Below are 12,186 nucleotides of genomic sequence, written 5' to 3'. Positions count from 1 at the left end.
CTTCCTCTTGTAGTTGAGCCTTGATTGCTGTTGGTACATCAATGGGAGGGATTTACCCTTGGGCCAGTCAGCTGCAAGGACTGGCTGCGACCACAGACCACTGACTTCCGACCACCATGGAGGATTAGCTGTGCAGGAGTCCACCCCACAGATCAGGACTTAACTTCAGCAGGTCTCTGGTGCCCACTGAATCTGCCACTTAACTGTCGCTTGTGAAGGTGATTGGGTGGTGGTGCTTTGATGTGCTCTGAAACTGTCTACTGGGTGCGCTGGCTCTGGGGCCTCCTGGGATATTCAGGCTAAGGTCAGCCACTGCCTGTATTTTGCCCAGGGCCACCTAGCATGAGCTATAAAGCAATCTGCAGATGGCTGCTACTTGTGTGGGGTTTGAAGGTGCTCTGGGAAGGCCAAGCTGTGAACCAAGGCTGACTGGTGTTAGGGCTGGGCCTGGGCCACTTAGTAAGAGGTATGGGGCTTGCTGAAGCCAAATGCTGCTTATTTGAGAGATTTTAGGAAAATCTGAAGCATGAGCCAAGAGAGGCCATTCATATGGAAAAGCTACTGGGAAACAGCTTGGGTGGGCCCCAAAGTTGGATGGGGCGGGGCCTCAGGGAATCTCAGATATGGCCCAGCCTGCTGTCTCTGGGAGGGGAGAGCTCATCAAAGGAACAATGTCCTCTGCCAGCACTTCTGTCTGGGAGAAAGCTGCCCCTCCAGCTCTCACCTTGATGTTGGACAATTTAGTTCCCCCCATATGTCTCTGATGCCTTTCAAGCTGCTGCCCCAGTGCTGGAGCTCAGAGCGAGTGAGTCTGAGTAAATCTGTGCATGTGCCCTTTTAAGAGGAATTGCCTGGGACTCCAGCAGCCCTCTCTCTCACTCAGCCACAATCCTTGCTGGTTTTTATAGCCAGAAGTTTTGGGGACTTATCTTCCTGGCACTGGAATCCTAGGCTGGGGGGCCTGGTGTGGGGCTGGGACCCTCATTCCTTAGGTGGAACCTCCATGGCTGAGATGGCCCTCTTGATTTTTATCCACCACATGTGGATGTGGGACCAACTCATTCCATACCTCTGCCCCTCCTACTAGTCTCGATGTGGCTGCTTCTTTAAATACCTAATTGTAGAAATTCCATCCAGCCAGATTTCAGGCAGTTCTGAATGATGGTTGCTTTGTTGTTTAGTTGTAATTTTGATGTGATTGTGGGAGGAAGTGAGTACTGTTTATCTAAGCTGCCATCTTGACCGGAAGTTCAATTGATTATTTAAATAAGTGAAAAGAGTAATACATAGTCTTGGTTTTAAAATGTGTCATAGTATAAATGGTATGAAGAGGAAAGGTGACCCTGACCATCTTCTGCTTCCAACTCTGAAAGGCTCCCCATTGCCCACAGGAGGAAGGTCACATACTCCCTTTGCCTGCAGGGTCCTGTGCCATCTGGCTCCTGCTTCCACTGCAGCCTCATTGGCCCTTCTGGCCCTTCTTCCCTCAGCTTTCCATTCACCCAGACCCCTGCAATACTGTGTTGGGTGGCCCTTCCTTGCGCCCTGTCCATCCCCTCCTCTGATGGACTAATGGACCCTGCCAGTAGTAGCTGCCTTCTTGTAGTCACTGGGCCGTGTGCCTACTGTTGGCAATGTGGAAGTGGGAGAGCAGTCAGCATGGCTGCTTTCACGTGCCTGATGGTGTAATGCTTGGGGCATCAGCCCCCTCTCTGCATCTGGGAGGAGGATGGTAGTGCCTGCTTGGAGGGCTGTTGGCAGGGTCAGTGAATTACTGTGTGAAGAATGCTGGGATCAGGGCATCTGTTGGGAATGCTCAGTGTGAGCTGCTGTTTGTACTCCTAGCTATTGTTCTTCACTGTTGCACCCACATGTTTGTGAGGCTATTCAGGGACAGAGGCTTCGTGTAGGGAGCTGGGATGAGGAGGGGGAGCTGGGCTGTGAGTTGCGTGTAGAAGGTGCTCAGCACAGGTTCTGGGCACACAAGGGTGTGCGAGGTGCTGTGTGGGGATGGTAATTGGGCATCAGGGAGCTGTGTGGGAAAGCAGGTGGGGCTGTGAGCAAAGACAGAAAGACCACAGCCGGTTCAGATACCTTTTTCTGGGCCTTTCTACCTCCCAGGACCCGTTGTTTCTCTGAACAGTCCAGGAAGAAAGAAACCACATTCACCAAAGAGGCTGGGGCCTTTGCCCATTTCTGGCTTTGCTGTCCCGTTCGGTTTGATGGATTGAAACAAGTGACACATGTTTGGTGAAGCACATCCCCTAACCCTTGCCTGTTTATTTCCAGGCAACGCTCCTGTGGAGAAGTTGGAGGACTTCATCCACAACATTAACAGTGTCTTGGAGTCCTTGTATATTGAGATAAAGAAAGGAGTCACTGAAGATGACGGGAGACCCATTTATGCCCTGGTAAGTGCCAGACAGAGCCCTCTAGTGGCATTTGTGAGGAACTGGGACTGAGACAACTGCCCAGTGCCCTCCTGGGGAAGAACAAGGGTGACCTACCTCAACAAGGGCTCTGAGACGGAAGGGAGACAGAAGATGGCTGAGCCCTGCCACCTCCCGACCCAGCCCGCTCTGTGCTCCCCAGGCCTGTAGTCTCTATAGAACCCCCTGCTGTTATCAGGGTGGGGTGACCAGAACCTGCACCTGGACTCTTGCCCTCAGTGCTCGCCTCACTGCCCCAGAGGCACTGTGGCATGCATTTGACTTTGTTTTGTTTGTTGACCATTTTCTGCAAGAAGTCACCCAAATGTATGGAATGTTAGCATTCAAGGGATAAAATGCTCTTCATTTGGAACAAGACTTAGAAACTGTGGAAAGAAAAGGTTTGGGGGCACAATGATTGAGACCCATTTGGAGCCTCCTGTTTTTAGATTTTCCCTCCTAGCTAGGGAACAAGGTGAAATAGAGGTGGGAGAAGCTGACAACCCCCGCCCCCCATCTTTGGCTAGGGAACTGCCTTAGGCCAATCAAAGGAGATCAGGCTCCTGTCAGCCAGGCCCACACAGACAGGGACTCTAGTGCACGGTTTCCCAAACTCTGTACCAGGGAAGAAAGGGTTGTGGAGTCAAATAACTGGAAATGCAAGTTTAAACGGTGGGTCAGATTTCTTTACTGCTCTGCCCAGTGCTTGTGCAGTTGAAGCTTCAGTAGTATGCAGACAAGTTTTCTAAATGTATCTTGAGTTTGGAAAATATTGTACAACTTCTGGAGTTTTCCAATCTTTGAGAATGAAACATGTTGACGGAGCTAAAGATTTATGTCTGTAATACAAGACTGGTTACAAATCAATCATTGTGGCCCACAGGGCCTGGACATAGGTCCTCACTGGCTGGGAGGGAGCACCAACAAGTGAACTAGCTGACAAGTGAAGGCACAGCCTGACCATCTTGCTGACTTATTATTTTAGGTGAATCTTGCAACAACTGCAGTCTCCAAAATGGCCTCAGATTTTGCAGAGAATGAACTGGATTTGTTCAGAAAGGCTGTAAGTAATAGTAACTCCTACCAGCCAAGCTTCTTATGGGAAGCCTTCATCATTAGAAATGGAAACTGCAGTCTTCAAGGGCCACCGCCATTGCTGCCCAAGAAAGCCTTTGCAGGGGGATGTCAGTGAGCGCCTCACCCTGAATTTATAGCTGCCCTGTGATGGTGGGGAGGTCACCGAGGCTGCCTGGGAGAGAAGGGCTGGCCCAGGTCTGACCCCTGACGAGCATCAGGCTTCATGGGTGTGTGATGTCGGTGAATAAGCTCACTGCAGGCACTGGCAGTGCAGTTTGGGACCGCCAGCAGCAGCATCACCGGGAGCTTGCTAGGAAGGCCTCATCCCATCCTCACCCAGACCCTTGCCACATTTACACTTGAGCGGCGCTGCTCTGCATGCCCTGCTTCGAAGCTGGCTACTCAGTCCTCATTTCATTCACCTGGTAGAGTAGCTGGTCAAGACTGTTCTCAGCCCTGGATGCACATTACAATAACTGGGTCGGTAAAAATAATTTCGACATTTGGCCTCACAACAGGTCTGTCAAATATAGGTCTCTGAGGACAGAGTCCTAGAATCATTCCTTTCTAAGCCTCCTCTGGGGGACAGTTAGCAGCCAGGCTTGAGAACCAGGCTCTGCGACACCCTCCATACCTGTGTGTGCAGGACGCCTCTCTCCCCAGTGACTCCGCCCTGTTTCGGGCTGCTTGCCTGTCAGTCTCTCCTGCCTGGTCCACAGGGCTTCTGTGGCTCCCAAGCTTGTGCTCTTCCAGCCCACCCTGGCTCTGCTTTTTGCCCTTCCTGGCTCCAGCCTGCCAGTCAGGCCAGCCTTGAGGGCCTGGCCACCTTTGAGTTGTAGGGGTGCAGCTTCATTTACTCATTCATTCATTTTTCAGCTTCTCCATCCTCAGGGAGGTAGGGACATGAGAGGTGAGGTGACCCTCTTTGATTTGGGAGCATTGAGGGGATTTATTTGGGACAGTGTTACAAGAGTGACTGTTGAGTTAGAAGGAGTGAACATGATTTTGGCTTTTTTATTTCTTTAATGAATTTTAGAGAGAGGAAGGAAGAGGGGGGAGAGGGAGGGGGGGAGGGAAAGGGAAAGGGAAAGTGAAAGAGAAAGAGAGAGAAAGAAAAAGAGAAAGAGAAAGATCAGTTGGTTGCCTCTCACACAACCCCGACTGGAGAACTGGAGATCAAACTCACAACCTGGGCATGTGCCCTGACCGGGAATTGAACAGCCACCCTTTGGTACACAGGATAGTGCTCAACCAACTGAGCCACTGGCTTGGCAGTTTCTGGATTTTGATGCATGTGATGACATTGTTTTCCTGAAGGATCATACCCATGTGCAGCTCTGCCTGTGAAATGAGTAGTTTTACTAACCCCCTCCCACCAGAATTGGTATCCCTGCTTAAAACTTGTGTTTGCCAACTTAATAGATGAATGCGATACCTGCTATTTATTCCAGTTGGAACTGATTATTGACTCAGAAACTGGCTTTGCCTCTTCCACAAATATTTTGAATGTGGTTGATCAACTTAAAGGCAAGAAGATGCGGAAGAAGGAAGCTGAGCAGGTGCTGCAGAAGTTCGTACAAAACAAGTGGCTGATTGAGGTACTCTGCCCCATGGGTTCCCAGCTAGCGTGGCTCACTTTTTAGAATTAATAATTTTTCCTTCAGAACCCTATTGAATCCAACTGATGTCCTTCCAGGGCCCTTATCTGCTTTGATGCCCACATGCGATCCGTCCAGGGGGCCATAGTCAGTGGCAGAGCTAGGGGTTGCACCCCGGTTTGTGGGCTGCAGGATTTGAGCCTGGTCCCTAGACTGCGAGGCAGTGTGTACAGTAGTTGAGAGCACAGGAGCAGTGTCAGGTCTGGGCCTGAATCTGTAAGAGGGAGTTCTCCGTCTGTAAGAGGGAGTTAGGATTCACCTCAGGGCTGCGAAGGACGGAATGAGTGGTGTGTATCAGGTGCCTGGAGATGGGCTCCCAGAGGAACTGCCTTCATTGTCATGCACTATCATGAGGAGGACACACAGACAAGCTTGAGGCATATGAAATCTGTGAAAGGATCAGACTCGGGTTCGAGTTTCTAGACAGCCATGTCTTGTTCTACTGATGAGCAGAACCGATGCTTTCGTTCTTTTCCCATAGAAGATAGGCTCCGCTCTTGCCCCGTTTACCACAGCACCCCCCTCCCCAGCTTTGGAGGAGCAGCTGGGGCCTGGGGGTGCTGGCTGGCCCCCGACCAGCCTTCCTGGGGCAGCACTGCGATCAGAGGGACTGCCTCAGAATGGGACCTCACTCAGACTCATCGTGGGCACGTCGCATTCATTACGACAGAGGACTCTAGTGCCTGGGGCTGCTCCTGTGCCCTGTGCAGCACTCTGTTGGGCATGGAGGTGCGGAGGCGGCTGTGCGGCCTGTCCAAGGCCCTGGGTGGGTGGTCAGATGCATTGGAGGTCACTTTGTGTGGTCTTCCCTGGAGGGCCTGGAACCCTGCCTGGGCACCCAATACTACCCTCCCTGTGACGCGCCCACAGGGCTGAGTAGGGTCACGAATGATGAGCACTGGGCAGTTTCAGGCATGTAGTAGGTGTTTAGGACACACGGCTCGAGCCCAACTCAGCTGAGCAAGGTCCACTTATCTTCCCTCAGATGTTTATCATGGGGCGAGTGCTGGGACACAGGAGCAAAGCAGACTGCCTCATGCTCTCAGGGGCTCATGGCCTGGGGGGTGGAGGGAAAGAGCCCAGAACTTAGTCAGACAGCTCACTGTAGTACTTGCCGATAGAAAGCAAACTTGATGTCATCATAACTTTAACAAAGGCGCCTGCCCACGCTGAGGACTGGCACGAGCTGCAGGCTGTGGGAGGCAGCTGGGGTGGGGAAAGTTACCCAGGGCTGGAGGAGCAGCCTCTGCAAAGGCCCGTTGCCCCTGAGGGGACAGGTGCTCAAGGAGCTAAGGCCAGAGCCTGCTGAGCACAGGCCTGAGGGGGATGGCGGGACAGAGTGAGCCTGCGTGATGGGCGACAAGGGTTGGTTCTTCAGTCTAAGAATGGGGGCAGCCCTGAAGGGTCGAGGCAGAGACAAGGCTGTTTGCCCTGAGAGGTCAGGGTCACGCAGAGGGCTGCAGAGGGGCAGGAGGGGCTGAGTACAGTTAGGAGGAGGGAAGGTGGATGGTGGTGGCTATGGACAGGGACACCATATGGATTTGGGAGCTTTTGCGAAGGAAACAGCCACAGGACTATGCCCACAACACCTGAGAGGCACAGCGCCCGCCCATTCTGGTGGCTGGATGGCCTGCAGTGCTGGACGCGAGCGCCTCCTGCTGCTCTCCTGCTCCCTGCAGCCAGCTCTTCGGTCTGACGCTCTGCACCCGTGGGCCCGTCTCCCTCTGTGTGGTCACTGGGGCCACTGTGGTGGCTGGAGTGGAGTGAATGCACTTCCTGGTTTGGTCACACAAGCACACCATTTACTGGGGGCCAGGGTGGGGTGTTTAATGTCAGAAGCGGGAGAAATTGCTCTTGCTTGTAAAAATTAGAAAGTAGCAGAAGTGCAGGAGCCCTTGGGGATGACGTGGAGTGTCAGTATTCAGGAGCACCTCCTGGCAAGACGCCTCCCTTGCCCATCAGGGGCCAGGCTCAGACGTAACAAAATGATCAACAGAGTCATACCCCAGTTCATTGGTTGACTTTACGAATCAAGATAAACTTACAGGGGCCTTGGTGCCATTTGCCTCTGAACTGGTCCCCCTCAGCCAGCCGCCTCTTCCCTGTAACTTGGTGACAGGCCAGCTGAGCTCTTTCCTCGCATTTTCCCGCACTTCCTGGTGTTCCCAGGGATTTTAGGTCACATGGCGTGTGGACTGAGTCTGAACCTGGGAACTGGGAGGCCCCCCCACCAGTGCCACCACAGTGTGACTTGGGGCCTGTCCCTGCCCTGTCGGGACAGTTTCCAGCTTTGTAAAGTGATGTGGCCGGAAGTGATCTTGGTCTCTGTGGGGGCTCCAGGCAGCAGTGCTGGGAGGCACCTGGTATGCTTCCTGGGAGTGAAGTGAGGGCTCTCTTGAGTTTACCCCTTGGGGAGATTGTCTCCCTTCCTGGTCGGCCCCGTTGTAGGTGGGCTGTGACAGCGCCTCACACATGGGCTGCTGTGCAGACTCGTGACTCCTCTGTCTAGGCATAAGTGAGGTGCTAAGAAAATGTGAGGGTGGGGGTCCTCAATTTCTTTCAGGTCTTTGCCTAGGTTCCCACTGGGGGCTCTGCTAAGGGGCCAGCGTGGACACCTGTTGGCCGGGGCTGGTACACCTGCAGTGCTGAGGGCGTCCGGGCCTTTGTGTCTTCTGGGCCTTGGGCTGTGTGGCTGCAGAGGGAACAGAATACCCAGCAGGGGAGGCTGTTGTGCCAGTGGCCTAAGAGATTGCTGCCCCATTGTGTCCCTGCAGAAGGAAGGTGAGTTCACCCTGCATACCCGGGCCATCCTGGAGATGGAGCAGCACATCCGGGAGACGTACCCCGACGCCGTGAAGATCTGCAACATCTGCCACAGCCTCCTCATCCAGGTGCCACTGTGGGGTTCCCCACCGGGTGCACGGCTCCTGCGCGCTGAGGGCACCTCACTGAACTCTGTGGGCCCAGGCCTCTGGCATTGCCGTCACCTCTGATGTGAGCAGGAGGGCCTCTCCTCGGAAGTGTCTGGGACGACCCCATGAATGCACCGCCTGGCCCTCTGCTGGGCCCAGGGCTCTTGCCATATTTTCTCCAGGAGGCTGTCAGAGGTTGGCCGCGTTCTTGTGTCATCTCGGCAGTTGTGTGGGACCGTCCTCCCGTGCCATTGCTGGTTTTACACGGTGGACTTAGGGGGGCTTCCCCGTCGCTGAGCCCGTGCTGGACGTTAGGCTTCCTCCTCATTAACGTTTGTCTTTGTGCAGCGCTAACTGCACTCTGACGAGCCACTTTGCACCTGCCCCCTTGGGTGCCTGGTGATGGCTTCCTTTGGCGGAATCCCTGGAAGGGGAATTCCTGGGACAGAGTGTAGGTGTTTTTAAGTGTTTGAAATACATTGCCTGGTGCTTCCTGAAAAGTTGTATCACATCCACCACAGGATATGAGGCCTACACATGCAGGGAGCTGAGTTTTGGGGTGCTCTTGCTGCTCTGCGGGGCCTGCCAGCCACCACGGCCTGCCCTGGCCTGTAGAGTCTTGAGCTGCGTTCGTTGGAATTCTTTAATCAACCCATTGCACCAAGGACTTTGAGATTATTATCATTAATTTGGGGTTTGGAAGACAAAAATACATAGCGTGCTGGACAGTCTCCTGAAGGTTTGTGCGTGGAGGTGCAAACAAGGCTCCACAGCCGTCCCGTTCTTGTTTCAGGGTCAAAGCTGTGAGACCTGTGGGATCAGGATGCACTTACCTTGTGTGGCCAAGTATTTCCAGTCGAATTCCGAGCCGCGTTGCCCCAACTGCAATGACTACTGGCCCCACGAGATACCAGGTTGGTGTCCCTGAGGCTCCTGGGCTCTCCTGGCTTGTGGGAGGGGCTGGGCTGGGAGGACTGAGGAGCTCTGGGAGGTGGGGTGTGTGTGGGGTCTGCATCAGCAGGGCCGGGACCCCACGTGCAGAGGGCTCTGCGGTCAGTGGAGCTGCCTTGTTTGCAGTTCAGAGGCTCCCTGGGACTCACTAGAGAGTCCAGGGCACGCGAGTCCTGGTCTAGATGAGGCTCTCTCCCAGCAGCCCCCCCGGGTGGTGCATCTGTCACCGGCTCCCTCCCTATCCTCGCAGGTGGGTGGAGGGTTAGCCATGAGCACTGTCAGGACAGGGTCCCGGGCATGTCATGTGTCGCTGTGAATGTGGCAGTTGTCAGGAGTGCAACCAGCCCTGCCATTCAGTGTCTTCCTGGTGTTTTCTGTGTGTAGAAGTCTTCGACCCTGAGAAGGAGAGGGGGGCTGGACTCTCCAAACCAAACAGAAAGTCCCTGCGACCCAGGCAGCACTAGCGGCGTGCCACAGGCCCCGGCTGGAAGACCCCGTGCCTCGAGGTTCACACGAGTCACCTCCTCTGAGCTTTATTTTCCCTCATTAGTAGGTTTGAAATAAAACTTCCTGTCACCGCAACCCCTCTGTGTTATGAGCCCGTCTGTGGGAAGTGCGTCCTGGCCGATCAGGCCTTCCCTGGAGCTCTCTGATACGGGAACCCTGGGGTCGGGTCCCAGCAGCTCCTGCACAGCGCCGGCCCAGGGGGCTCACTGTTCTTGCTCGGGGTGGCCTTGCCATCACTCTCTAGCTTTGGTTACTTGTCCCACCAACACTGGGCAGCCAGACCTGGACTTGAGAGGGCCTTGGCTTTGACCTCCCCATAGTCTGGACTCTCCTCTGGCCCATGATGCAACTGGGCATGTGGCCTGCAGGCTCAGCTGAAGGTACTCTCCTCAGTGGGCCCTTGTGCCCTGGCTCAGTGACTGGCAGCCCTGCCCATCAGCTGCCCCAGCCCTGAACTGGGGGTTTGGCCTCCTCCCTGGCCTCCTGCATCAAACCTGTCACCACACCTGTGCAGCCCACCTGCCAGGTGGCCCTCAGCCCCCCACGGCTGCCCCGGGCCAGGTCCCTCCCCCATCTCCCCTCTGCACCAGCTTCTCACTGCTCGTGGCTCCAAGTGGCCTACCCACTCCATCTTTTCTACCACAGTGACTGTCCCATGATGCCAATCAGCCTGGCGCGCCCCTGCTAAAACCCCTGTGACTGCTGACAAGGTCTCGGGTCCAGGCACACAGGACTCACGGGCCCAGATGATGAGGCCCTTGCGCATCTCATGCCCTTTCCTCCCCGCCGCTTTCAGCGGGGCAGCATTCCTCCCAGTTCCTGAGTGAGATCCTGTTCCTCCCTCTGAGCCTTTGCCCTCTGCCCGTACCTCCTTCCTCGGAGCCTGCCTGTGCCTGCTGACACCTGCCCACCCTTTAGGTCTTAGGGTGTCACTTCCTGGGTCATCACACTTGCCACGCAATTTTAGTTCCCTTTCTTCCCCTCATTGTCAGTCAGGACCCTGTTAGTCGTGACAGAAAACCCAGCTCCAACTGGCTTAAGCAAGGAAGGCCTTGGCCAGAGGGGCCTCCAGGAGAGGCTCGACCAGGTGTTCCAAGGGCACCGAGCATCCAGGCCCCGCCCGGTGTCAGCAGGAAGAGGGGGGTCTGTTAGTGGCTCCCCGACTCGGCAAACATCCTCATGGTTTACAGCTTCAATCTGGATACTTGCAGAGGTGGGATGGATGGTCTAATTGGCATTAGCACCTCGGGCTCACCTGTGAACCTGGGAGCAGCCCCTTTGAAACCACATGGCTGAGCAAACTGAAGATGCTGTTACCAGGCAGAGAGTGAACTGTGGGCACTGAGTGGGTGGGGAGGCCTCCATCTGGGAAGGCAGTGATGCTCTGCTTGGTCCTCTCTACAAACCCAGTGTGACGCGGGCACTAGGATGGGAATGGGTGGCACCTGCTGGTGGGAGGCTCACCCAGCGCAGTCCTGTGTCCAGACCCTCATGCCAACCTCCCAGGCAGTGAGAAAGCCGAGCCTCTGTGAGCCAGCTGAGGTCCTGCCTAGTCCTCACAAGGCATGTGCCAGCCAATTGGCAGAGGCCTGTGGGTGCCCACGACTGGGTTGTGGGTTCAGTTGTATCAGGCAGGCAATAGGCGCCATCCCGGTCGGCTGTAGGACTTTGGGGAGGGAATGAGGGAGCTTGCAGAGACATGGGGAAGGCAGAACAGTCCAGAGAAGCCCGGGTGGTAAGAGTCACTCTTGTCACCTGGCCCTGTTGCCACCGTAAATGAACCCCAGCTGTCTCATTCATCCTCCCAGCGCCCTCAGGATGCAGCCCCAGGGCTGGCCCTCCAGGACTGCAAGGCTGCTCTCCCGGGGAAAGGTAGTCTCCCAAATGCAATCCATGAAGAAGGGAGACTAGACGCTGGGGCTAAGAGCAAACCGAACCCGCACCCCCCCCCCCCTCTGCCCCCGGAGTCGGGGCAGGGCAGCTCGTTTGTCCTGGCAAGTGGCTGGTCTTAACTGCCAAGGGGAGGCAGGGTCTTCCCTGCAGGTTCACCTGAGTCCTAACTGACCCAGGAGCTCTGAGTTCCTTGCTGCTGGGGACACTGGCCCTCCTGCTACCAGTCTCTCCTGGGCTCATACCAACCTGCACTTCCTGAGGGCTCCTTGGCCCGGCCCACCCAAAACCCTCATGCAAAACCCCAAAGTCCTTGCCTGGCACTCAAGGCTGTTGTGATGGCCTGCCCACTCCCTGCACAGCCTGTCCACTGCTCTGTAGCCCCTGACAGTCGCTCAGGAGTTAATGACGACCAACACTCCCTGCTCTTCGGATTTCCTGTCTGCCCCCTTTCAGGCCCTTCTCACACAGCAACATGCAGCCCACCTGTCTCCCTGGCTTAGCCCCGTCCTTCCCTCTGCTGCTATAGCCAGGCCCCTGCCCACCTGCCCCTGCCCCTGCCTTTCTCCTGCTGCCCCCATTGCACTGGCTCCTCCTCGCCCAAGGCTGACGCTTTCCTGCCTCAGGACTGTTGCACCTGCTCTTGGAGCCTTCATGAAGGCTCCTCCCCACCAACCCTTCCTTGTCACATTTTAACTTGTGTCCTTGCTCTGTTGTCTGCATCGCACTCATCACTCAGCACTATCCCATTGACACTGTCCT

At 55.3% G+C, this 12,186-nt stretch overlaps 1 protein-coding gene across 2 annotated transcripts in view; it reads left to right on the top strand.

Annotated features, from left to right (window-relative positions):
• The window catches only part of NSMCE1 (NSE1 homolog, SMC5-SMC6 complex component), a 29,883-nt gene extending 20,274 nt beyond the window's left edge, over positions 1 to 9,609 (top strand). The window contains exons 3-8 of one of the 2 annotated variants that reach the window (XM_080677932.1): positions 2,290 to 2,411; positions 3,415 to 3,492; positions 4,958 to 5,104; positions 7,939 to 8,055; positions 8,870 to 8,990; positions 9,412 to 9,609. In XM_080677932.1, coding sequence (XP_080534058.1) covers positions 2,290 to 2,411; positions 3,415 to 3,492; positions 4,958 to 5,104; positions 7,939 to 8,055; positions 8,870 to 8,990; positions 9,412 to 9,491 — 665 coding nt within the window. In that variant the 3' untranslated portion in view covers positions 9,492 to 9,609. The remainder of the gene's footprint in view (positions 1 to 2,289; positions 2,412 to 3,414; positions 3,493 to 4,957; positions 5,105 to 7,938; positions 8,056 to 8,869; positions 8,991 to 9,411) is intronic. The other variant, XM_080677933.1, reaches the window with a different exon arrangement.
• Positions 9,610 to 12,186: the final 2,577 nt, after the last annotated feature.

This window comes from Plecotus auritus (genome assembly GCF_963455305.1).
Source record: "Plecotus auritus genome assembly, chromosome: 7".
In the NCBI taxonomy this organism is placed as follows: domain Eukaryota; kingdom Metazoa; phylum Chordata; class Mammalia; order Chiroptera; family Vespertilionidae; genus Plecotus; species Plecotus auritus.
Note: the sequence above shows the minus strand (reverse complement) of the source record. Positions and strands in the feature narration are given on the sequence as shown.